The sequence below is a fragment of the Etheostoma cragini genome, chromosome 20 (genome assembly GCF_013103735.1).
Source record: "Etheostoma cragini isolate CJK2018 chromosome 20, CSU_Ecrag_1.0, whole genome shotgun sequence".
Taxonomy (NCBI): domain Eukaryota; kingdom Metazoa; phylum Chordata; class Actinopteri; order Perciformes; family Percidae; genus Etheostoma; species Etheostoma cragini.
In genome coordinates, this window is record NC_048426.1 from 20,729,492 (window position 1) to 20,756,974 (window position 27,483).

The 27,483-nt window shown below is 40.9% G+C and overlaps 2 protein-coding genes and 1 long non-coding RNA gene across 7 annotated transcripts; 1 reads left to right on the forward strand and 2 right to left on the reverse strand.

Annotated features, from left to right (window-relative positions):
• Positions 1-1,337: 1,337 nt before the first annotated feature.
• Positions 1,338-7,132, reverse strand: LOC117935346. The gene is made up of 3 exons (XR_004654738.1): positions 7,122-7,132; positions 2,178-2,182; positions 1,338-1,450 (listed from the first exon to the last, which is right to left on the reverse strand). It is a non-coding gene; the product is annotated as an uncharacterized LOC117935346 (long non-coding RNA).
• A 251-nt stretch (positions 7,133-7,383) lies between these two features.
• On the reverse strand, positions 7,384-21,602 carry wdr43 (WD repeat domain 43). The gene is made up of 18 exons (XM_034857432.1): positions 21,331-21,602; positions 20,246-20,380; positions 19,847-19,968; positions 17,246-17,366; positions 16,878-16,996; positions 16,659-16,761; positions 16,138-16,202; positions 15,593-15,752; positions 14,814-14,900; positions 14,532-14,657; positions 13,852-14,001; positions 13,452-13,538; positions 13,271-13,302; positions 12,998-13,061; positions 12,193-12,306; positions 10,081-10,150; positions 8,434-8,493; positions 7,384-8,272 (listed from the first exon to the last, which is right to left on the reverse strand). The coding sequence occupies exons 1-18, from the start codon at positions 21,535-21,537 to the stop codon at positions 8,130-8,132; spliced, it is 1,965 nt and encodes a 654-aa protein (XP_034713323.1). The 5' UTR covers positions 21,538-21,602; the 3' UTR covers positions 7,384-8,129.
• A 587-nt stretch (positions 21,603-22,189) lies between these two features.
• Positions 22,190-27,254, forward strand: trmt61b (tRNA methyltransferase 61B). 5 transcript variants are annotated; one of them, XM_034857436.1, is made up of 8 exons: positions 22,190-22,264; positions 23,061-23,796; positions 23,918-24,020; positions 24,635-24,825; positions 24,929-25,020; positions 26,723-26,922; positions 26,994-27,077; positions 27,160-27,254. In XM_034857436.1, the coding sequence occupies exons 2-8, from the start codon at positions 23,104-23,106 to the stop codon at positions 27,192-27,194; spliced, it is 1,398 nt and encodes a 465-aa protein (XP_034713327.1). In that variant the 5' UTR covers positions 22,190-22,264; positions 23,061-23,103; the 3' UTR covers positions 27,195-27,254. The 5 variants fall into 5 exon arrangements, 4 of the variants coding, with proteins under 4 accessions (XP_034713327.1, XP_034713326.1, XP_034713324.1 ...); XM_034857435.1 differs by having other exon boundaries at positions 22,192-22,259; XR_004654727.1 differs by lacking the exon at positions 22,190-22,264 and having other exon boundaries at positions 22,726-23,796; positions 26,752-26,922.
• The last annotated feature ends 229 nt before the right edge of the window (positions 27,255-27,483 follow it).

Below are 27,483 nucleotides of genomic sequence, written 5' to 3' on the forward strand. Positions count from 1 at the left end.
GCATCACGAACGTCGCCCACCGAGGACATGATTTACATCCCAGCACATTCTTTGTGTCACATTATGTTTTTCTTTACAACAGTGTTGATGCGGAGCATTTTAGTAAAGCCACTGTATAGCCAAGCACCGTCAGAAGACTGAGACTCCCTCTGAAACGTTTTCTTAAACGTTTTTGGGGTGTTCCCTGGACCAAAACCAGTAAGAGCCATGAAAAAAGGAGTTCAAAAGTACTGCAGGTGAATGATGAAATGAATGAAGTAAAAGATTATGAATTGTAATTTTGTTAATGATGGTGCTGCCGCCTCAGAATGGGAGGCCATAGCAGGCCTATGACTTCCTCAAGATTGCAGCTAAATGAAATAGATCATAGGTTCAATTCCATTTCACCAGTAATATTTTACTTATGACTAAATGATATTAACAGACTATATGCATTTACTCTAGCAGCAATTTTCTCCCACGCAAATTCTGTCTTTCACATTGTTGCTTTTTTTTAAACAAAATACATGTTCAAACTCGCTGTATATGCGTGTGCGCATGAGTATTTCTATCAACCAGTTTGTGGTTGTTACCATGGTGAATTGTAGTGTCATGGCTCCATACATGCTTAATTTTTTTTAGTGGAAGTGGAGCGCTTAACTTTGAGTTCACTCTGAATCAGCTGTTCTGGAACCAAAAACTCAGAGTTTTCCATCTCAGGATAAATTAACTCAGAGATCCGAGTAAGACTGAGTTGGTTGAACCTCCTTCCTGAAACGGGCCCCTGGAGAGTGAGATGTGATGCTGCTCATTTTGGGATTCGACAACTGATTCCCGCCAAAGTCACTGGTCAAATTGAAATTTGTTTTGCCTTTGAAGGAATCCAAGGTCCCAAAAGATATATCTAACTGTAAAGCAAGGACTCTCTCTCTGTGTGTGTGTGTGTGTGTGTGTGTGTGTCATTCGAATATCTGGCACTTGGCAGGTGTATTCACGCATAAAAAATAAAAAAAGTCAACTGTGAGTAAGGAGATTAGAACTCATAAAAGACACAAAAGAAAGAACTTTGCCTCAGGGCACAATAGCACATTACACACATGGCACCGTCTACCGCCGCTGCTCAGGTCCATTCTACACTAGGACATGGTCAAACATACACCCTAGCCCAGCCATCATCACTCTCACGATGAAGAGGGACCAGATCCCGCTCAACTAGTCTGTATCCACCATGTTCCCCTTCTGGGTCCGTGGCCGCCGGAAATCCTGCCGAATGTCAGTCTGTTTCCTGCTGCACGACTAAAACATTTTGCAAAGTAATTTCCCTCCCAAGGCTCTTTTGCAGCGGCACCGATGCCCAAGATGATTGCGATTGGTTTAAAGAAATGCCAATAAACCAGAGCACGTTTTTCTCCCATCACGGCATGCTGTGTGTACTCAGCAGACCCTCCTCGGCAGCGCTGTGGAAGAAGGTCTGGCTGAGCGAGACCACCTACCGCTCAACTAAATCCAGACTGTTTGCTGGTCTGGCTTCACAATGATGGAGCATGCTCCCCACTGACATCAGAACAGCAGAAACGCAAACACAGTTTCCATCTCACACTAACAACTCATCTGCATCTTGGCCCATGAAGAGATGAACTCTATCTCTCTTTCTAAACTGTAGCACTTAAACCAATTCTGCTCATTTGATGAATTGTTTGTACTCGAGGGATGCTTGCAATTTAAGTTTAAGGTGGTATCATCATGGTTAAATGCACTAATTGTAAGTCGCTTTGGATAAAAGGTATTGTAATTTAATGTAACGCTACAGTGTATCTGAATTTTGAATAATTTAACAGTCCTGAATCATATGGTGCACAGCCTGTAAGGTCCTAAAAGACGTTTCACAGCTGCAACAACCAACATGATCACACGCCAAGTTATCATGAACAGTTCCACAAATTCAAAAGAGAAAACATTAAAAAAAAAAAAAAAGGTAAAAAAGTCTTATTACGTAAAAGAAGTGTCCTTTTGTTAAGGACGTAGGGCTCTCTCTCTCTCTGCCACACAGTTTTTTCACCAAAACAAAAAAGTGTTCCTCATTAAATAAAATGGTAAATGGACTGCATTTTCTAGTCTGAATAAGTGAGTCACTAAAAATACTTCTGTTTGTCCATTAAGGATGTTCATTTTCATTTAATGTTCTCAAATCTTTTTACTTTTTCTCCAAACATATCGTTTCCCTCCACATTCTCCAACAATCAATGCCTCTCTCAAGTGTTTGACTTACCACTCAGCTGTTTGTTAGCAGGTTGGTAGATGTATCTTATCCAGACGCTGCTCCCCTCTGATTGGCTGCGGTCAAGCGGCCCAGGTCAGCTCTGTGACAGCGAGAGAGAATGTGATGACAAAACACAGCCTGCTTTAAAATGTTGCACTACGGCAGTGGCTTGAATTATGCATGCCGTTCATTATTCATGCACACTCACAAATCCATTATTCAATGTGCAAAAAAAAGGTCTGCTGTTTATCCTCACAATTAGTGGAACAATGACATCTGCTTATATAAGAGTTCATGAATGGTTAACCAGCGATACCGGTGGCCCCGGGTAACCAGTCATCACCAATCATTTGGAAGGTACATGGTTCTATTTTCCCCTCAACTGAACTCGTCTATAATGAGCCACCATCTTTTCTCTCCATCATCTACAGCAGGGGTTCCAAACATACGGCCGTGGGCCAGAACTGGCCCGCCAACGTGTCCAATCCGGCCCTCTGGATGACTTTGCAAAGTGTGAAAACTGCAGAGAAGGAATTAATTACAATTCCAAATTCACCACTTTAATTTCAGCGAATATTTCGCGTTATTTTTTCGTAAAATCCACGACTTTAATCTTAGATTTTCATTTTTATAGAGTTTTTTTCTCAGAATATTAGCCCTCTCTCTCACATCCTTATTTTTTTTTCTACTATGACTTGCCTTTACCAACATCAAGCTGACAAGAAGCTGTGTGGCAGATAAAGTAACTGATCTTTCTGGAGTGGTTTACTGGTCTGGTCCACTGGAGATCAACTTAGGCGTGTGTGGCCCATGAACTAAAATTAAATTGACACCCTTGATCTACAGTCTTATAGGCCAAGACGGGATCAATAGCATGACAGAAAGAAATCTGTCGGGGCCTTCAATTAACACATTGGACAGCTCTCTCTCATCTGAAGAACCCTCGGGGCATGTCCTAGGTCAAAGAGCATGTGTAAATCTGACAGACAGGGACCCATGGTGATTTTCACAAAGATGGATGTATTGCCATCTTATTCAAAACAAGCAGGAGTAAAGGCTCTACAGGAGAAATTGAGCTGAACCTGACCAGAGGGGTGTTTCGTAAAAAGGCACAGAACCCATCTATTTACAGTGAAGAAAACTGATGTAAACGGCTGGAGAGCAGCACATGGTAAACAGATATTATGGAGAATTAAAAAAGAAATCACTGCATTTTACAAAGCAGTAAATTGTAGACCAGCAGTGGTCTTACAGTTTTACACAAGAGATGAACTCAGCCCTCCTGTTACATCAGTTTGTGCAACATAATCATAAATAAATGTACAAGATGTGTGAGACACGACATTAAAAATACATAAAGCAGATGAAAAACATCTGCTAGACACTACAGCTCTCTATTGGTTGGGATTACTGTGTAGATGGTGAGACTTGAGACTGAGCGCAGATTTGAAGTACACAATAAGTGCAGCCCTTGTCAATATGGGATCAATATGACATGCGGCAAACTAATGATCACGGTTCAGAATCAAAGAAGAGCTGTCGGGGAGGGACACACACACTGGATAATGCTCCCACCAACATAGATTTAATTAAGAAGAAACACTGTTGATTGGCTGTAACACTGCCCTGAAAACTAGGCCTGACCAGGATCAGGGTTGTGAGCTTAGGAACCAAGAACAGTACACTGGAAAACCGGTTTAGGTTTGTAATGACTTTTTTTTTTTTTCTTCCTTCTTCGATTGTGAGGCATGGGGCCTGAAGGAAGGTGTGCTCACACAGAGGGTGAAACCCACCCCCCTTATGCGAAAGCTCCTCGGCTGAACTGGAGGTTGTTTTGTGACGACTGCTAGCTAGTCAGTTGCAGAATAGGAGGGCGTGCCACGCCGGCAACTAGGCGAGCAGAATAATGTGTAACAAAGTGATGCACATTCGTCACAGAAGCAAAGCTGGACTACGATAGAGCTGTGTGGAGCAGTTGGTTTTCTGTTGGAGATGGTAAGTCCCTTGGGGTGGACTTTAGGTATTTTCAATTCATAAACTTATTACATGCACAAAAAAAGATATAACACAAAGGATGGGGGAAAAGCTCAAACGCATAATGTGAGCACTTAAGGTGACACGAGAAGGAGCCAGATGTTGCAGAATCAAGGTCTGATAGACGGGCGAAACTCACACTAAACAGGAAGGGGTGAGACAGGAATGACAGAACCGGCAGGTCTGGTTTCCAGGAACACGGCAAGCCGGGAGAATCAAGAACATGCAGGGTCGGCAACAGCGTGAAACTGGAGCACACCAGGAAACAAATCTGGCAATAAGTCAGCGAACTGGGAGGCTTAAGTGGTGACTTGATTGCAGATGAGGGACAGCTGTGTGTCCAGGTGAGCAGAGTGGCTGATGAGGTGGGCGTGGCCGGTTGGCAGAGTGGAGCAGAGGTGGCGAGAATGGGAAATTATCAGGCAGCAGGTATCTAAATGAAGGAGCAGGTTGTGACAAGGCCAGTCCGGAAAGATGTTTCCATGGTAACTTTGGTCACACTTCAAATCAAATCAAATAAGTATTATTTTCCTGTGAGGGAACCTCATTTGTGGTCAGGCACATTCAGACACAACATACATCAATACATAGTCCATAAACATATGCAGGAATGAAAAAAACAACATAAAAATACTATAATCCAAACCCCGTGGGTAGTGGGAGTGGGTAGGGAGAGAAGGTCATAGTCTGGAGCGATTCTCATTCTGTCTGTCTGAATACACTCAGCTGAGGAATCCCTGCAGCAGCAATTTCTACCTATACTCTATATTTAATAGTTATTATGTAAAATCACAACTGTACTGAAGTCCTGATTGCTCGATTAAAGGCAGTTTCTGAACATGGCCTGTGGGCATTTCTCTACGGATTGAGCGTTTCCTTACTTTCAAAATATTTATATAGCAAATTGACCTGCTTTATAATAATAATAATTTAAAAAAAACATGGAAACCTCACTTTTTTAAAATATGTGACTTTTAAACCTTGTTTATGAAACTGAATTTCCTCAAAATAATAAGTAATCTGTCTCTCTGTGTTAATATTATTGTTTGTTAGAAGTGAGGCAATCACCAATTAGTGGAAAGCACTTATTTTTCTTCTTGTTATAGCTGTGGACCCCCACCAGAGGAGCAAGAACTCATGCTTTTTCACCTCCATCATGGCTGACTCTCACTCAGCTGTTTCTGTGTGCACAGGGAGCGTAGCAAGCCTGGATGAGAACTACAGTGTAACTGCTGCCACTGATGTTTGCTATTACATCATTAGATGCCATTCCCTCACGTCAAAGACAGCTCCTTGCCCCCGGATTTCAAACCTATATCCAACCCAAGACATGACTGCACTTTCCCATATTCTCTGTTGAATGAGATGGTTGGTATGCAGCTCAGGCTCCTTCACAGAAGAACAAAGATCACCAGCTGAATGCAAGATGGATACTAGTCGTCCTATAGTGTAAGAACGACCAGGACCAGAGAGGCACTTTGCTTGGTTACACCTATTTGGAGCCTCACACCTGTCTTGTCAGCCTAAATCACCAAATGGTGCCGCAGCATTGGTAAGTATCCTCCTCCCCTCCAATTTATAAATATACTCAATTTACCACATAAAATAAAATATTGTATATTATTGCTGGCATGCAGGTAAAAGAAATAATGAGGTATAAATTTAGGAGCATGTAACACAAACAGCAAAAACAAGGGCAACGCGCAAAAAGACTTTTCAAGGTTTCGAAATGTCATGGCACAAAAATCTGTGCCTAGTCTGCCTGATGATCTCATCTTAAACGCCACTTACTCTCATTTCACTAACCACATGCAGCACCTTTATTTCTGTAAAATCTCAGTATGAAATAGTGGTCGTCACTCTAAACTCTCACCAATAATAGACATTTTAACTTGTCATATAACTAACAGGCGGAACGAATTATATAAAATCTATTAATTATTCAATCCAAAAAAGGGCTAGTCCATCTACAGTATGTGTCAAGGAAAACTGCATTCTTGATGTATTTTAACTAGCGTTAGTATCTTGTTCCAGTATTGTGTTCTCAGTGGGAAATAATTTATCCATACTGAAATGATTGAAAGGCTTTGCTTTATTTCATTGAAAGAAAAATGGACCAATTCAGAAGTAGGGAAAGTCTGTATTTGACCTAACAGCACAGTCCCGGATAGATCCCACAAAAAAGCAGCTATGGTCCCAGTTGGGCCGTATCCACATATTTGATACAAACCTCCCTATTTTACCACCGTGACTAATTAAGCCTGACGCAAGGCTCTGACTGCGTCACCAAACTGTTGGCTTGTGCACTTAACACGAATAACAGTGGTTTTCATGTGATGACAATCATTTTAAGGCATTAAATAAATGATATTTAATCCTTGTCTTTTTTTTTATGACTGTATTTAAACTGATATCGTTGCTATTTTTATGACCCCGTGGTATACCGTATTACCGCCCAACTCCAGCTGTGCTGCTCTTTATTAGGAGTTGGGAAGCTAACCACATGTACCTATCTACCAAATAGTCTTTATTCTGGAATCGGATCTTCTGTTAACCCCAGCCACAGCCGTAGTGAACTCTACTGCACCTCGAGGCCGGATCCTGGACAGCTTGGCTGGTACTTGGCGGTAAAACTGGTCTGATTCCAGTCGTGGCAGAGCAAGAGGAACGCAGAGTTTACCATGTTGCTGACCGAAGTAACCACGCATTACAACATGTTGCTATGGTATGTCTTCTTGTTCTCAAAGAATGGAGGGAAATAACATTTTTTATGCCATAATGCATATTACTCCTTGTAATATCTGGGTAGGATTTTAAACCCATATGATCATAATTCCAAATATTAGACCAACGTTTTAGCTTCTCGTTGTCCAGATAGCCACTTACCCATGGCCTTTCCCTCTCCTACCCCCACTCCCATCAGACACAACCAGCCATTTCCAAAACCTATTTATTCACATTTTCTTTTCTCAGTTGCCACGTGACTAGGGGTTAAAGGCAGTGGACATCAGGGCACTCCCAGAAACTAAACGCACAAAAATAAGACCGTTAAAACAAGAGGGCTGCAACAAATCTGGAAATTTAAAAAAAATAAAATAAACAGCATTCAGGAGACTTTACAGGAGTTCATTTAATCCCAAGAACAGCTGTAGAGGGAAGAGCTCATACAAACACTTCGCTGTACATACAGATTTACATTGTGTGGGAACATGATGCATGGTCTTGGCTGACAAGCCTGCCTCTGGATCGGGCAGTATTCTGTACAACCATGAGCTGAAGGGGGGAAAGGGGGGGGGGGCACTGCATCCCAACTCCACTCCTGCACTGGGTTTGCAGCTGTGGGCTCCACTGAACAGGCGTGTTTCAGGTGGCCTACAGTGATGTCTTAGAATAAACCGGTCACAGACAGGGTGCTGTCTCAGCTACTAATCGTAATACAATATACTCTAATACCATTTATTACATAACATAAAATTTGGAATGCAGATTGCAATGTCGGCAAACTGTAACACCAACAAATAATATTTTCAGTCATTTTCAATGCAAGCTCATCAAGATATAGAGCTGGGATGCAGACTGAACTGACAGAAGGGATAGAATGTTTTTCTTTCTCCCCCAAAATGCTGCATCTGTTCCTCAAACGGTGAAAATAAAGACAGGGTGCATGACATCGCCACTGCTGAACTGAGTTGTGGCGAGGCAGGGGGCCAAGCTGCCCACATTTCAACATCATGTGTCCCTTGATTTTGTAAAATCATACTTTAAAATAGAATCAAAAGCATGAAAATAAAATGAAAGTATATATAACTCTTTCAGGTCCATTTTATGTATGATTTGCATTTCTCTTCATTCGCTCTCACTCCTCTTCGCTCTCATTTCCATGCTCCATGTCCTCCTCTCCGTTTGCTTTGGAATCTGTTCTGCGGTCTGGGTCATCATTTCCCTCGTCTGTTGGTTCCTCCTTGTCTTCTGCCATCACCTCCTCCTCTTCCCAGTTCTAGAAAGAACAACAAAAATACAATGCGTTGATAAAATGTCTGCAGTTTGCGAACATCGGCCTTTACAATTGGAACATTAATGGATGACCTCTCCCAACCGCTGGAAAGTTAGTTTTAACTTCTTGGACACTTCTGACTGACTGGCCAGATTTTCATAACTTACAGAGTCGTCACCATCATCAGGAAGACCTTCGTCGCCAGAGGCCTCATCTTCAGATGATTCTGAGGGCACACGGAAAACAAATTTATTAGTGGATACTGCTAAAATGTTTCCAATGTCAATGATTTGCTGCGGCTATCTGCCCCAAAAGGTCAGCCAGGCATCATCTGCAGCAAACTGTGATGGGCAGCCTTTGAACCAGATATTAAATATAACTATGTTGTCATTGTAAATATCCGTGTATGCCGTACAACAGGAAAATAAGGCAGAGGTAGTTATTTCAAAAACTTAATTACTTTGTAAAAAAGTGGCACATCACTTTTGGTATTCCAAATAGCCTCAGGAGAGGACATTGTTTATTCCTGGGCCACAATTAGAAGTTAAATGATGCAGGATAATTTACGTTACAAAAGGGCTTTTTTTTTTAAAACCAACAATAGTTATTAGGTTTGCACACGTATCCACAGAAATGGAAAAAATAAACATGCTGCATGTTGTGAAAATGCAGTTTTTCTATAACATTTACAATTTTTGTGTATTATGAGTTATGTGCATCACCCTTGGATGACTTTTAAATATAATCCTGTATTCAGACCGATGTTTCAGTCGCTACTCTAATTGCACCAGCTCATGCAACAGAATGGTTGATTAATGTAGAATTAATGTCACCTTTAAAGGCAAGAACCAGTACAATTAGAGAACACATTTGTTTGCAACTAAAACCGCAATTAATCACACCCAATTTAACTGTACATGCTGTCCACACAACCTGAGCGCACTGATTCAATAACTAGTCTGACACAACTGAAACAAACTGAGGCATCGAGTCAGATTCCCATGGTGGACCCATAACAAGCCCTGAGCACAGCAGTGCCCAGAGCACAGTGGCATCCGGTAATAACCTCCCGTTCATCAGCCCCCTTTATGAACATTTTTTTTTTTTTTTAAACAGACCTTTACATCACGGACCACTGACAGGGGTTTTGCAACTCAAAGCAAAGTTAATTATTTCATGAAAGCAGATTTTTGACATGGTTCAATAAAGCATCTTATACAGTGCAGTAATGAGAAATGAGAGTGAACAAAACGAGGCCTTGTTATGCCGCTCCAAGGGGAGGATCTGAACGCTGCCGGTCAGGTTGCCAGGCAACAGGAGACATGTTTGCGTGTGGTGCATCACCAAGAGCAGCTGCATGGTGGGCAACACTGGCTCCATAAATCTTAACCTATTCAGTTCAGTCTTCATGAAGAGTCCTGAACGCCTCAAGGTGAATTGAAAACGATGAATGAATGCCAGTCAAAACAACCAAACAATCAGTCTGGCAGGGCAGACATTTCAAGAGAGCATCAGTGGGACCTGTTGCACTGCAGTCACTTTTAAGGATCACTTTAGTCAATCACGCAACAGAAATGTACAACTGATGAGTTAGAGAGCCAAATAAGAATCTTTTTATTTCGGTCAGCTGCAAGTCACTGCTCACCAGATTGAAACATCACTGGGACCAGTAGATTGACCCAGGCTGTGATTATACATGAGATTTCAAGGGACTAAGAAATTGTAATTCTACCAAGTAGGACGGTTTTAAAGAATAATTGCAGCTGGTAAACAAAAGACTGAACATGAGGCACAAAACAAGACAAACACTTACCTTCTTCATACACCAGCTTAGCTGTGTGGTCAACATCTGTAACTGTGTTGCTGCTGTCACTTGCCGCCACCTAGTGGTAAAAAAGATGGGTAAGCTACCATTTTTATCGACAAGTCAATTTTTTAAATTAAATGCATCTTAACACAAAAGGGAATGTGATACAACATGTCTTGTTTTACAACAAAAAAAAAATCGCCATAAAAATCTCCCATTGTTGAATGGTGTAGTATTTAAATGTGTTTCAGCAAGATCTTGTCTGCCCACGTTTTTGTTCATCAGCCCAGTCCTCAAAGCCCACAGGCTCTCATTCCTGTTGCACACCTGATCCAATTAGGGGCTCTACGTTTATGTGGCAACATCGTCGGATTGGGTGTGTAAGAAATGAAGCAAAAGCGCAGATGTGCATTCTGTGAAGCCACTTCCATGTCAGAGATGCCAACAACGTTGAGTTAACAGGGGCAAATTAAAAATTCAGAGATTTGTTGTCTGAATGGCGCATCACATCCACGAAGCGCTCCAGTTTTACGCAGCAGGATGGGGATTCAGAAATTGCATCGGGACATAATACATCCTGACTTGAAATCCCTGTGTGGGTGATATCAAGAACACAGCCAGTCGGAAGCTACAGGGAAGCATGTCCGTACTACGGTCTCCACAAGGTCAGAAGCTGTCAACTTTGCATTTTGGGAAATGATAATCGTCCCCGTAGGTCCTTGTCTTTGCAAAACCTGCAGATTCATCTTTGTTTATATATATATTGTGATGCTGATGTCAGGGAAAAAGCTAAAACCTTTTTGGAAGACTCTGTGCACTTTCATAAACAGATCGCTCCATCCAATACAATGTGGTAACACCTTTTGTCACCAGTATCAACTTTGCATTTTCGGAACAGACAATTATCCCTATAGGACAGATTGTTCAATATAAATACCAGTCGACTGATAAATGCATTTAGTATTTCAAAGTTAAATTAAAAAATAAATCTTGGAGCAGCTAGTCAAGAATGCGTACCAGGGATAGTATTAATTATCCTGTTAGTTAATCATACATATCACATGAAACAACGCCACTGTGTACATGTTCCCTTAGGGCAAACGGTGTTAGTTACAGTGGTTTGTTTAACAGATCTATAGCTATATGTCAAAAGGGATATTTCAACGATTAGCATTAAGCTTTGTATCAATAGAAACCCGGGAGGGATTTCAAATGGCAGAGCATCCCTCCAATCTGTCCCAGAGACTAGATTTCTATGTATTGTGGGTCTGGGAAAAAGCCTCCAATGACGCATAAAAATCATCATTTAGCGCCATCGGAGGCACTTTTGCCAAGAGGCTGTGGACTACAAGTGCAGGAGTTCCAGCTAAGTGCTATCGGGTGCTTTTAACTAACTACTGCTAACTGCGGGTGTAGTTTGTGAATGTTAAATGCCGACCATTCTATATTTCACGCAAATTCATGGCTGTGTTTATATTCAGTGTTTCCAGCCCACCAAGCACTAATGATACCAATGAGTAAGCTAAACTTTACCGAGCCTATAATGTGTGTGCACTAAATGTAGCCTGTTTTGTATGTTGTTGTATGTGTTTTTACATATTGTAAATGTGTAACATCACTTGAGCCACGGTGAAACATTTCGTGCACATGGTTGAAATGACAATAAACACTTGACTTGAATGCCTCACTGTCATGTCTGTAACTGGTAGGCATGGCTTTGGAGTGGATTCCTAGGGAAGCGAAACAAGTGCATTCTGGGAGTTGTCTTTCATCCACATGAGCCAAAAATACATTTTTTGGCTTTTCTTAGTCTAGACGGCATCAACTTCTAAAACTTCTTAATTTCTTAGAAAATAATGGCTCAATCTTCAAACCCCTCCGTTTGTCCCCATTATAAGACTGAAATGTCTGGCAGCACCAGAATTACTCACTGAACATCCATTGTCCTAGTGAATGTCTTAGAATGTTCTAATGCCATATTTTCCTTCCGCATACTGACATATCAACGATCTGATACCAGTGTGTAAAAAACAAACAAAACATGGATGAGCTTGCTATTGTTTTTGTGCGGCCTGGCTCAGGTTAGACTAGCTTTTGTCTGTACATGGTGTCACCTACCTGTGTCATTAAGAGATACAGTTTTCCATGCAGCTTTGTTAGCTTGTGGAACATCTTCACTCTGCTCTCAATCATGTGATAAAGTACTCCCAGCTGGGTAACCAGGTCAGGCAGCTGTTAGGATACACACAGTAATCAGAGGTAAAAACATTTCTGCATCAGAAAACACACAAAATCAAACTCAATGTCATAAATGAGGCAGGCCACTGGCAAGGACTCAACTCCCTAATTATTAACTATTGCTTTCCCATAGTGTATGCATCAGGATAGCCAGTAGACTTTAACTGACATTTATGAATTGTAAGTGGAAGACAATAGTTTAAGTGTAAGTGAAAACCAAACAGTTGTTTTCTCTTGTTAAGATTAACCTGAACAGTAAATAGGCTTTTTGTATGACCTTGCAGTTCAGGGAATAAGTTATTTGAAAATCAAAATGTTATGTGCTATGGTAAAGGTCACCAGGACCCCCAAAAACCAATATGTTTTCTCATCTTTCGTCTTAAATGTGCAAAGTTATTGGATATTCAGCTGCTGGTTAAGTAGATATCAAAAGCAATCGCATTATCTCTGCTGTGTGGTGGCAGTAATGGCCGTAGATCTAAAAAAGATTAAATGTGAACGTAGACCAAGAGAGGAAATATGCGCAGAATGATGCCATGTGTTTGTATAAACTGCCATGTGCTGTGCTTAGGGGTCCGTGGAATATGTGCGTCTGAACAGAAGGCATTAGGGTACAGGTCAAACAAGCAGCAACAAACGGTGTGGGGGCTTCATAACAGCAGTACAGGCAGTGAAGTGGACTCACCGATGCCAGGTATGATGTGTGGTGCATGAGCACAGCCTTGAGCCACCGTACCATTAAAACTGCCCTGCAGGAACAAACAAATAAATATGCTGTCAAGTGGGAACCACAACTGCCTGATTGTATATATCCACATGATGGGGCTCATTGTGTTTATAATGGAAAGTAAAAGCAGCAGCAAATACATCACTGTCTGCATTAGTGACTTATGTTTAATGTGTATGTCAACTGAAGCCAACTAAATGCCTGCAGTTGATCTGTCAAACGTCGACTTACGTAAAAGGGTGCCCCTGGAGTCTGTTTGTGATCTAGGGGAAAGGAGATAAAGGGCAGATTAAAAACTGCAGTAAATCATTGGACAGAGTTAAAACAAAAGTGAGAAGATTTTGGCAGGTCACAAAAGAATAAACTTTTAATGTGTCCCATGCATTGAACACTGCACAGAAAATTGACTCACCTCTTCCACCAAAGGTAAAACAGCCGGGAGGGGTAACCGAGCAACCGTTTTCTTTATCACCATCTCTTTACGAGTCTGAAAAACTTTCTGTGAGAGAACGTTTTTGTAATTAGGATTTGACAAATTTAAAGTGGAGGCTCATGTGAGATGAGCTGAATATCCACGACAATCAGGTCAACTTTTGCAATTGTAAAAGCTTTTAATAGGTTTAAGCTTATGAAAGTCTCAAAATGCTATGAAAGATGTCTTTCAGGGATCGAGTTTAAATCCGACTTTGGCTGGTAGTACGTCTTTATAACCTTCTGAATGGTTAATGAGCTGAATGTCTGAGCAAAACAAATGTAGAAAATAGTCTTTGGTTTTTCATATATCAAACGGAGTGTTTTATTTCAGAGCTCACATTTAGGATGTTGGCATCGTTGCTCTCCAGGCCCTGCACCAGCAGAACTGCAAAGTTGTCCGTTTGTAAAGAGGCCATCCCTTTAGGAGCCCCCTTCTCGGTGGAGACTGTAGAGAGATCGATCTCACCTAGTCGCTCCGCTATTGACATCTACAGGAGAGCAGAGTTAGATTAGGTAAACAGGCATTGGCAAATATCTGTTCACAAACTAAATGTTTCCATCTTACCCAGGTTTAATACCAATATCACATTACAGAAAACTGGTCAGAAAGCCAAATGGCAATACAACACTATGCTTAACATGTTCTTATACTTGAATACCTCAGATTTTGTTCTATATAACTAGAATATTTAGAATGTGGTGTGTATTGCATTTTAGGTTTTCTCCAGTACAATAAACAGTTTCTCAAATCAATTAATAAATTAAGTAAATGAATGAATGAAGATGTCATCAACTACTGTAAAATTAACTAAGGGAATTGATGCAGACATACAATGTCACCAAGCTAACTGCTCTTACAGTTAAACCAGCATCTTTCTGACCAAATGTCTACCAAAAACATCTATCTGACATATTGTGTTCATTAGGTTTTTAGGAGTATGAGCCAATTCCATCAAAGTGAGAGAAAAAAGGTGCAGTGAGCCAGTGTGTGGTGCATTATCATGGACACTGAACCCACCTCTTTGGTGTCTGTGTCTTTTTTCCTCTTCTCTGATCCCTGCAAGGTTCCCTTGACTGGGGCTTGGTGGCCAGGAAGTCCTGGTACCAAGACTCTGCTCTTGGCATTGACAATAGGAGTTTTGACCTGGAACACACACAAAAATCTCAGGTTCTCATCTTCAGTCAGTTATAGCCTACATGTAGGACCATAGCAAATAGTACCATAAAGAGTCTGGAGAACATGCTCCGGCGAAATCAGGCTTCTTGACACCTATTACAAAAACTAGGACTTGAGTGTTACCTTAGAAACGGTGGTCTCCAAGAAAAGGGACAAGCTGGTCTGAACATCCCGGCTCAAACAGACATGTCTCTCTGCTGTGTTGATCTCCTGTACAGAGATGACAGTTTAAAGGCTGATAATGATGCCTCTACATGTGTTGTCTTTAGGCTAAAAACTGAAAAGAGGCCAAACTGGTACGTTAGAGATTCATCTTTTTTTGTGTGCTAGTATTCATGTATTATTATTAACATGAGGAATACAAGTCTGACGTCCTGGAATATGCAGGATGTTTGTTATCCCGTTGCTTATATAGCATAAGAACAGGCATCAGGAAAATTAAATACTTTATAAAGGAGATATGGAGAAGGAGCACTATTAAACAAGTTGTACAAAACATGGTTATTCAGGCCAATCTTCATAGTGGTCTAATCTAAGTGGTAAAGTTAGAGCTGTGCAATCAATCTATAAAGAAAAAAAACAATCACTTTCCACGTACATTTTGCAAGTAAACTTATTGGTTTCTTGTGTTCTGAAGTGGAATTCAGAAAGTTCAACAGAAGTATTAAGGGAAATTTGACAGTTCGAGGGTTTTTCATGGTTGATTTGATTTTAATTTAAAAAAATGCAATATCTTTGCAAAAGTCAATGAGTAATGAAGTTAAATATTCATGACTATTGAATGAATGAATGTCAATATTCAATATTCATGTCAATATTCACCCAAATAATTGTGATTTCTCCATAAACTTGAAGCCCTAGGTGAAAAACCCATGCAATTTTGCAGTGTCCTGTGTACTTACTACTTTCTCCATCACAGGCTGTAGGTGGTTGCCGTAGGCCAGCAGCACAGACCGTGTCTCGGGTCTAAGGGCAGCAGCCAGCAGTGGGATCGGTGCTGGGGAGTCCTTTGTGTCTGACATCTGCACCGTACACAAGGGTGAAAACGGCTTCTTACAGGGTCTGTGGGGACAGATTTTTAGACAGATGTGTAAGATAAAATGTATTATTGAACACAAATTTGATCCAAGCCAGCTGTTGGCAGTGCAATGTCCCTATCAGCCAGTAGGGGGCAAACACACCAAATGTGAACTAGCAAATAAATATAAAAATGACTTTCAGCCACCATTAGCCAACAATAGAGCAACCTACCCTTTAAGTTGAGATGCTCGCTTTGGTTAAAACAAATTTTTGGTTTTAGACATACACACTCAGCAGAGTGAACAAGTGAACTACGAGTCCAATACAAAATGTTTTTAAAACAAGAGAAAGTAATTACTTATCCTAGGTGCTTTAAACTTATCTTACACTACTATTTGTTGCATGGTACAGTGTTTTAAGGGCATACCCATTTAAAAAGTGCTCAAAGAGATGCAGCTGTCCATCCTTACACACCACTGCCAGTCTCACCGCCTGTGTAAGACAAATAAACGTTAGCATACTGTAAAAAGGTTACATAAAACAATATGTCTGTATAGCTCCAACATCATTTTTTCCACTGGGAGAAACACTTTAGCAGGGCTTGAAGCAAGTGCTTATCTTATGCTCTATCCTATTAAATGTGATTGTTAAAAGGAACACGCCTACTTATTGAGACTTAAGCTAATTCACCGTACCTCTTGGACTTAGACAATTTGATACATACCATTCTCATCTCTTTGTGTGTCGTAACTGTCTGATGCCCCCACGGCTTGCCTAGCTCACCGGCTCCGTCTAGCCTACTGCTCCCAATAACTGGGTGCATCAGAGAGTTACGACACGCTCGGAAATGAGAAGGGTATGTATGGACGGCGTGTTCCTTTAACCAACTCCAAGTATACACTAAGACATCTGCCAAAATAAATTAGTCAGACTTTGGTCCACTCTGACCTCTTCCTTGTTGTTGGACGTGACAAGGTCAATGTGTTTTGGCTCGTCCGTCAGTGTGAAGGACACCACTGAATTCTTGTCCTTTCCATCTTCTCGTACTTGCCTGCAGTGACACAACTTCAGGTTAGCTACATAAAAATAAGCATGGCAATCACAGCCAGAAAACAGCCATATATTTGAAATGACGTCTAACGACACAGCATCACAGTGTGCACTCACCAAACACTGAGCAGTCGTTCATGTGCAGCACCAGACAGGAAATAAAGACCATTGCTGTCGGGAGGTCGAGTGGTGGCAAAGCGCAGGGTCGTCACAGCCGTGGAATGGCCTGTAAACTTCTGCAGAGAGAATAATGACAAAGAGAATAGTTGAATAATGCTGCAAACACTAGACCCATGTTTGACTATCTCTAAATCCTAATTGTTTTTCTTCAACTAGACTGGGATCAGACATTTTCACTTGCATATATTCTATAAGAGTGTGTGTGTGTTTCTAGCATATTCCCATGAATACCCAGAAATGTTTACCCTGGCCTTATAAAATCAACAAATATGAACATAAATCAGCTGTTTACACCAGATACTTACCCTGTAAACCTCCTTGGTGTCCAAGTCCCACATCTTGATTATCTGACCAGCTGAGAGCAGCAGTTTGCCATCAGGGCTCACACACAAACTGGTCACAGCTGCACGGTCAGCCTTCCACTTACTAAAGAGAAAAAGAGACAATGACAACTGTTGGTGCATGTGTTTATGCATTTTGGGGAAGGTTTATATTCTAACTGCATTTTTATGGACTACCATTTCTTCTATTGTTGACATCACTCAACAGGGTCAGGAGCTCTCCATTGCATGATACAAGTAGCACTTTGTCTGTTGTGTTTTCCATCACAGCGTTTTTCTTTTATACATTTAAGTGAAGGGCCTGAAACTTCACCGCTACATTCAACAGCATATTATTTACTAGTGCACTTCACCTGATAGCAGTAAGATATATACAATGCTCACCACTCTACAAACCATTTTGTGGACCACAAATGGGCTTTTGGAAAGCATCGAGTGAGGACTAATGGTGACATTACGACTCATGATAATGCACACTGACTGAGCCTCTACTAAAACGTAAAAAAAGTGTTTGATGAAATACAGAGAGGTACTGTAATTGGGCCAACTGCAAACATTATTTCTTTCAGAGGCGATGGTTTGACAGCATGAAAGTAGCTGAAGGTTTACAGCAAAGAGGACAATGAAAACGGATTGAGCAACAGTAGAAAAGTTGGTAGTTATTCAAAGCCATAAATACACATGATGCGTATGCTTTTATGTCAAACCAGAAATCCCTATGAGAGAGATTAAGCTAACTCAATCAATAAAATATGGAACCCAATTTTGCAGAAGTTACTTAATGAAAACGCATTTCACAACCGGTCAGTTATTTTCTTCAAATAATTTTCACCAACTTTCCCTTAGAGAACTATACAAAAATAAAGAATAAGGCTGTTCTTCCAAAGTCCAGATGTACATATACTCGGGATGAACAGAGGTCTACCACTTCCTGTTAGAAAACAACTCAGGACAATTATCGCTCTCTATCAACAGATATACACAAATGTCTGAACTGGGGAGTAGTTTAGAAACGTTTCTCCACCATAATAGTGGGGGAGTTGCCTTGGCTAATATGAAGAGCGCCTCCACTTATGTCTTGACAAAATAATGCAATATTAGTTTTGAGAAAAACGAGCAAATAAAGGCCAATGAGCAGACCGTTATACCAGTAACTACATGCATCCCAGGATGAGATGCATTAGTACCAGTTTTACCTGGCCCCGACTTTTGTTTTCCTGATTACAATGACAAATGTCACCAGCAGCGGGTCACGTCATCTGCCGCTAATTGATGTTAATTTCATAAACAGCCAAATGGAAACATGGATGTTGTTTGGTTGATGCGCTATCTGCAGGCCAGTGTCTGTACTTGTCAAAGAACATTTGTGATTAAAAAGACACACTCCTTAACCCCAGAGCAGTCATGATTGGACAATGTCTTTTTGTAGTTTAACAAGACCAACAGAGGAGAAACTCTGCTCTACAGAAAATTACAATTAAAATGTAAAAGAGGCTGACAGGATACACAACGGGCTTCTATTTTTTCTGTCTTATATTTGTTCTTGTACAAAGCAATAAGAGGAAATTAAGAAAATCCTAGGTGGGATTCATTAAACGTGCACTAAGAGCCTAGTCTCTACATTCCCACCTGAGTTTGTTGAGGAATTGCATTTAAATACATTAAATTACCATTTGAAATTAGCATAGAGAAACGCCCAAATAAAGCCATATTGGAGCAGCAGACGGATGCAGAGTGAAAACCACTGACATTTGACACGTAACCGTATACTCAGACATAAGAAAAACGTCTTCTGCAGAGAAAGAAATTTTACCTAGATAAGTTTTACTTTATCAAATAAACACAATAACTTTTTATCTGCCATGAAAATGGACTGAGGTGGTTTCACCAAGCAAAAAGGGGATCTGCTTAAATGTTAAAGCTAAATGTTCTCTCAAGTTTTAACGCTGCTTCTGTGGTCAGGTCCCACATAGTTTAAATCATGGGGCAATGCAAGATTGTGCAGAACACAGCCGGCCATGGTTATGTTGCACACTTTTTCAGGTGTGTAAAGAATTCTGCTACTGGCCTTTCAGTATATGTATACGGCGCTCCACTACTGAGTGACCACATGTCCATGCTCCAGAGTCTTGGTGCTATGGATTCAAAAGTATTTGCTTACATGTGCACCAGAGCACTTACATTTTGATCTAACCCAAGAACATGTTAGAAGTACACAACTTTTGATCACATCTGTACTGCACGTTTCATGCATGAGGCTCAATGTTCTTCTTAAGAACATCCTCACTGTTTGAGACACTAACAGTGATATAAATTGTGGTAAACTATAAACACACCACTAATTGGCCTTCATTGGCACTGTACCACAGACAGAAGCTTTTTCTGTGTTGTGATGTGTCATTTTCTTATAAATCTAACATCTCATTTAGATTTCAACCTCAACAATGTGACTCAATATATCAAATGTGTTTTGGTTTAGTCAGTTCTGGACAGACGTCTCATTCCCCAATCAAGAGGCATGCCGACATAATTCTAACATTGTTTTTTGATAAACTAGATACTGACCTTCGTGCCTTTCCTGTCTGCAGGTCCCACTCTATAATGTTTGTATCATCTGAGCCGCTGTATAATAAACTGTCTTCAGGGTGCCACTGGACACAATTCACTCCTCCACTATGGCCTCCATCCTGGCAGAGACAGAAAATGATAGGTAGCAGTGGTAAGAAAATTATGCGGATATTCAATAAAACATTTTTTATCAATCACTTTGACAGCAGCAGTTTTTTTTGCACACAAATTCATTTCCAGGTTACAGGTTTTGCAAATGCCAAGATAACATTTTTGGGAACTATATCAAATAACCTTTCAGAGTCTAATAAATTACGTTGTGGGTTGCATCTTATTTCCCTTTTTATAGGATATAGTACACAAGCAGGATGTGAGTGTGTAAATTCTCAGACTCACCAGAGTACAGTGCAGTGCTCCCTTTGCTGTACTGTAGATGAGCACACTGCCCGCTGCTGTGCCCATCGCCAACAGGTCTGCCTTCTCCTCCATCTGCCCTGCCTCCGATTTCCTCTTCTTCCTCTGAGGCCCCTCCTGAAACACAGCATATTGTTTATTTAAACATACCTAAACATTATAAATAATAATACAAGTATGATACATGTGTGGTTCAGTCGGGAGGCTCTATCTTTATTAGTATCACAGTAATACTACCTTTATAAAATATCTATAAAGTTAATAGCATCACTGACCAATTTGCCATTATACATATATCCCATTGACAGCTAATAAGGCAAATGCTTTCTTTGACGGGCTGCTATTAATTGAGATTTTAAAAAATTAGCTTGCTCCTATTACAATAACCTACTATTAATTAGTGGACACTACTTATATAAATTATAATGCACACAATAAACAGCTTTTCTGGAAAGCCTAATTACGATTCAGAGTTTAAATTTCCGCCTTAAACTAAACACATCGACTATTGTCAAAGTGTTGCAAACAAATTGACAGTAAAGTTGGAGACATTAAGATAAAACTTTTATAACTTCCCCACCCAGAGGTGTAATGGTGGCACACGCATCTGAAGCTTTGGTGTGCTAATGCTAACTTAAATAACGTGTTTATTTGCACAACTAGCTTTCTAAATAGACTGCGAAATTCTTGTTCGGATTAATGTGGCTCCGATATGTATTCACTAGAGTTAGTTCTCCCTTAAATACCAAATAAAGACATTGTCATAAAGACAAGTTTTCTACACCAGCTACCATGTGGGACTAACATGTGCGTCCTGCGCAGCTGTTGCAAGCTAGCTAGCTGCTAACGTGGCTTCCCTTATAATCAAGCCTTAGTCAAATGAAAGCGTCAGCATTAACACATAGCCTACGGTTTCAACCCTTCTTTGTCATTTCCTTTAAAAGAAATAACAGTGAAACTTTTCTGTTATGTTGTGTGCACTTCTATAGGAAACACCACAAGAGCTTGCTCAGGCCTCACTAGCTACTGAAGCTAACAGCAGGGAATTCCAAAGCAGCCTCACGTACCTTGACTGTCCGGCATGGTCCCCATGCTATGCAGATACAAGTGGCACTCAAATGGGCTGAAGGCACATATTCTTGTTGAAGTGTTTTACTATCTGTGTTCCAAATGCGAAGTCTGCCATCCTGGGCACACAATGCTAAGTACTGTCGTGATTTTGGTGAAAAAACGCAGGGTAGCTGCAGCGTAGAGCTCCCAGCATCGGCCGCCATTTCTGAGCCGCTGCTTGCGTCTGCGTGCGTGGTTTACACAAACCGACCACGTGTGGACCTCAGAAGACATGCGCGTTAGCACGTCAGGAGCACGGCCTTCCCATTGGCTGCTGCCAGAGACAACAAGCAGGTTTGACTCGCTGCCTTCAAGGATCCTCGTAACAGCCATAGTAGCTTCTTCCTCGAGTACGACAACTTGACATCATCAACAATGCATTACTGCCTCAGTCTTGATCAGAATAACTATATATTATTATTCGTCATTCTTTCCAAAGACTTCTTCAGTCCCTACCTACTTACATGTTTTAGCATGATAGGCCTATGTCTTATATAATATAATAAAATGTTTCTCAAATGTCAGTGTTACAATCAATCTGATTTAGGAATATCACTTCCCATCTAAAATGTCTCCCAATTAGTCTTTTCAAATACCAATCTCCCTCTCCCTGTCTTCTGTGATGTTTTAACATGTACTTCTAACTCTAGTATTCCAACTAAGTATATCAATACAAAATACAATAATATTTATTATTTTACCTTTGTAGCATTTTGTTGGATATATATAATTACGAATTCTTGAGCACAGCTGTGCTAGAATGTGCTAGCACTTGAAAGCATCAACTCTACTGTGAATAAACCAAATTAAACCGAGCTACTATTGTAGCTGTCTTGGTGCCATATTCTCTTGATATTTGCATTTCACATACACCAAAGCAAATGAGGTGATGTAAGTAGCCTATAATAAATGTGCACAAGTCACAATGTCGTAAATCGAATTTCTTCAAACGAAAGCCACAATTTCCATTTTCAAAAATATTATGATTGTTCCAGCTAGACTTTGAAAATGGTAGTGTTCAATGTGACGTTAGCTGTTATTACATCGATTCTCTAAATCTAGGCAGTTTCATGAAGTGTGTCACACATGTGACCGAATAATCCGAGGTTGTTGTTCTGTGGCTTCAGTATGCCAAATAGTGGGCCATGATCCAGTTATAGGACAGAAAACGAAAAGCAGTGAAAGTGTTAAGACAGCCGAGTTCCACATCGCAATGCCTATTTGAGCTTGAATGAGGCATAAATATCAAAAGCAAATTAATAGTTATAACATCGCCCTCTGCTGGAACTATTGAATCCCTACACCTGTCGCGCAGTTATGACGTTCCTCACGTGTGTTTTCCCCATGAACAGCCGAACTTATGTTGGGAATAGCACGGTGACCTCCTCCTTGGTCTGTAAATACAGTCCGCTGTGGAGAAATGAAGACGAGCGAATTATTAGTTGTTACGCTGTAAATGGAGTAAGTGTACTTTCCACCAGGTTTACTGTTATATCCACTTTGAGTTGCATATTTCGTAGGGATTTATAGTTAACAACTACAGCTGTCATTCTTTTTGTCATCTGCTTTTGATTAATTGGGAACTCAAGAAATAGCCTTTACTTTACTTGTTTATATATTATACTATAGCTTAATCTAAAGTAATGGCTGTGCAAATGCCCATTACTGGACTCCTGTTTTTGCACAGACTGGTGAGAATTAGCACATCCAGTCAAAGACATCTCAGTAGCATGGGCATTCTCCTGAAATATGAGAGGGAGACAAGAACTTTTTCAACTGCTTCTGTGAAATTGAATGAGAATAAGGGAGACAACGAGGACTCCTCACCCGTGGCCACCAAGCTGACCTTCAGGCAAGCACTGCTGTCCAGAAGGAGGCGACCTCTGTCCCCCCTCGAGAGGCTCAGTAACTTACTGCCCCAGGACACCCTAAGCCCAGAGGTGATGAAACTGAGGGAGCAGAACCAGCAAGACCCTGAAGAAGTCCCAATCATCCAGGAATTGGGCACACAAGAAAGAAGTGGACATGAAACAATTCCTAAAGAGGCTGATTCAGAGACCCATCATGCATCAGATGCGTCTACGGAGACAAACGCTTCAGACACCCAGTTGAACGAAGCATTTCACGAGGACAAAAGTTTGACTTCACCCACTCTTCCTGGGGAGAGCTTACTTGCGTTCGGGGAGCTTCTTGTTGCTGAGTATCGCAAGAAGGGGCGAGTGGAGTTCAGGAAGATGTTCGAGCTTCAGACAGGGACACGTCTGCAGAGCAGCTGGGGGATTATCCAGCACGACGACATAGCGGGGCAGCCTGCAGGTTGCTTCCTGAAGACAAGCAGGGGGGTTCTCATCCTCGTACGTCGGGCCAGTCTGGAGGATTATGTGCTGTATATGAAGAGAGGGCCAGCCATTGCCTACCCTAAGGTACAGGATTTGTGTGTGTGTGGTAGTCGCACGTGCATTCCTGTTTCAGAGTGTCTCAAAATGGTATTGATCATCTGTTCTTCTTACAGATATTGTGTTTTGTCTCTTTCTCTTTTCCCAGGATGCAGGTACTATGCTGATGATGATGGATGTCACAGAGGGAGACCGCGTGTTGGAGTCGGGCTCTGGGTCCGGGGCCATGTCTCTGTTCCTGTCCAGAGCAGGTCTTCACCCGTCAAACTGTCACTGTCTCACTTTAACACTCTTTGACATCACTATTATATTGACATCAACATATAAGACTAGATATTGTCTTAGATTTTGGGTATTGTAATATAAAACATAAGTGTTGTCTTTCACTGGTTTTAGGCTACATTACAGTTAACTGATGTCGTTTTCTAAACTTTTCAGACTGTTCTAACTGTTCTATTATCGGCCTTTACCCACTTTGTCATTTTATCCACATTACTGATGATTATTTATCTCAAATCTCATTGTGATATTTTGGGACAGCCCCAACTGTCAGCCCTTCATACTCGTTGAAATATCGATATTGAAGTATTTGGTCAAAAAGATTGATGTGATATTTGATTTTCTTTATATCGCCCAGCCCTAGATCCACTACATATTTGTTTCATTAGTTACAACATATTGCAGTTATTCATGTAAAGAAGGAAAGTGGCTGAGGGGACTAAAATGTCACAAAAATGTCAACAGGTTAACATGTTGAATGGCAAATTATGCAATGCTGTATGTAGTGTATTCCTGCATGCTAAAATGAAATGTCTGAGGAAGTTAACAGAAGTGGCATTTCACAGTGTGTTTTTTATTTTACCAGTTGGCTGTAGGGGCAGCGTGCTGAGTGTGGAGGTCAGGGAGGACCACCACCGGAGAGCTGTGCTCAACTACAAGCGCTGGAGGACATCATGGAGTCTGCGGCGAGGGGAGGAGTGGCCCGACAACGTTCAGTTTCACAACTCTGACCTCTGCACGGCTTCCTTGCTCCTTGGGGCTCAAGGATTCCATGCGGTCAGTGTCTGGTTTAACAGACCAATTTGTAAACAGAGATAGATGAAATGGAACAATACAACAACACCTGATTACATCATTCAGTGCATTCTGTCTGTTGTAGGTTGCCCTTGACCTGATCAACCCTCACCTGGTTTTACCCACTGTGATTCCACATCTGCACCCTGGAGCTGTATGTGCTGTCTACCTCGCCAAGTGTGTATCTTCAGTGTTTTACCGTCTCCTTTCAGACCTTAGACCAGAGGCTAGAGTGAATAAGGGTTGCATACATTGAGCTCTGAAAAAGTGCAGTGGCTTTATACTGTGAAGGAATAGTGCGACATTTAGGGATATACGCGTTAGATGATACCACTAGCCGGGTCCTACCAGACTCTGGTACATTTCATTTGTGCAGAGAGTCTGGCCACTGTCCACTGACAAGTGTTAGCTTCCTTGAAGGCGGGTGCTCTGTTGAAGTTTAAAACTATTGGATCTGCCATAACCAATTGCTAAAGTTTGGTTGTGATGTCGGCTTAGCATCGCTAGCGTTCGCCACACACCTGTCGGACTGACGGCCTCCCAGAGTGCCTCAGAACACACCGAAGTGAAGCCGACTTGAGTGAACGTTCTGTGCGATGTAATATGTCTCCATAACAGCAGACGGCACTAATCTGTATTGTCGCCTAAACAATGAAACTGGCAGCTGAATGCACAAACGCGTTCCGTGGGTCTGGCTTCTCCCAAATCTCCAAAACCAAACAAAATGGTGGCTCGTTTGGAATACAAGTTCAATTTTACAAAAATAGTTCACCAAAACGTGTTTTCAGATGCTGAATCTGTCTTCATTACAGATCAACAAAGGTCAGTTTAACCCTTGTATTGTCTTCCCTTTCGGGCCCCTCTCGTATCCCTCAAGTCAAACTGACCCGTGACTTATTTGGGGTTTTAAAAACAATTCTCACTATCTCACAACAATCCACTATGGAAAAAACATAAGTGGTCCTATCCAGAATAATTTTCTAAATTGAGGCTGGAATACATGTTTGTCACAGAAAATAAGGTAAGGACATTGATTTTCAGATAGAAAAATGTAACGTACCGGCTTTTTTTCTTGAGATTCAATTCAGACAACTTTATTCATCCCAAAAGGTCAATTCAATTTTGCAGCCAACCAGTCACACATAAGCAGAAAAGAAAAAACACCGTCACAATCAGTGTACACACAAACACACACACACACACACACACACACTTTAAAGACCCGATAAAACAATAAAGGACACAGTGAAAACAACTGGGAAGCGTCCTCACCTTCTGTCACACGATTTTCTAGCATCAATGCCAACACCAAGGAATTGTCCGGCAAATAACCCTCAGTAACACACCTTTAACTACAAAACACTTCCAATTAAACAGGCTACGTGTTAATTAGTGAACTTAAGAGGTGTGTGTAAGATAGTTTTCAACCTTCAAATAGATCCAGGCTTGTTGTTTCCAACTGTTTTCCGTGTTTGTGTGAAATTTGGATTGCCTTGAGTGCATAATACTAAGTAAAACAAACATAATTTAGGCTGAACAAAAACAAAATATCATGCATGATAATTAGTGTCACAATACTAAACCAACTTGTCAAGTCAGCTTTATTGTCAACTCTGCAATATGTGCCTGACATACAGAGCAATTAAAAATGTTTCTAAATGATCCACGGGGCAATAAGGACATAGTATAGTATACTATAAAAGATATAAATATATAATACAGTAATAAACTCTAAATAGTGCAAATGTAAGGCAAAATAAAACAATACAGAAAACTAAAGATAAAGATATGTGCCCAACATCCTGACGTATTCATGGTCTGTCCCCAGTGTGTACTACAGTTTCACTTTACACTCAGACTTTCCCTCTCTGTAACCCAGTATAACACAGGTCATTGACCTACTTGAAGCGCTTCGGTGTTTGGCACTCCCTTTGCTGTGTGAACGCATCATCGAGGTTCCAATGCGAGATTGGGTGGTAGCTCCGGCCCTCCAGAAGGATGGGAGATACTGCGCCAGAAAATCACCAATCCTGGATGAAGATCAGAGGGAGGATGAGACAACGGTTGAGGCTGACACAGGTGACTATTAATCACATATGATCATATTTTCAATAATTTCCTTTGGTTGATGTTTTACTGTCATGTTTCAGAAGAGATGACCACAGAGAAACACCCGGCCTTCGGGAGTATTCCCTACATTGCCAGACCTCATCCGGAACAAATGAGCCACACAGGTAGATATTACCACATTTCTAGTCCCGGTCTAACAGTGTTGGTTTGTTGAAAATAAATGCTCTTTGTCCTTTTCATTTTCAGCATTCCTGGTGAAACTGAGGAAGTGTGTGCGGTAGCTTTACTGCCTGTTGGGAACCTTGCAAAAATTGTTTCATATCCACTTGATCACTGTAAATGAAAAGTATTTTGCATATGACAAGTTGAAAATCCTAGACAAAGTCCTCTAAATGGGAATTTGCCCATTGTGGGATTAATAAAGGATTTTGAATCTTGAACAATGAATTATTCTGTAATAGACATCAATTCAATGCACTGCTCAATTGTGTGTAAACAGTAATTTACTGCGTTTAAAGAACAATACATTTACAAAACAACGGCTGACTGAGTGACACAGGTTTATCTTCT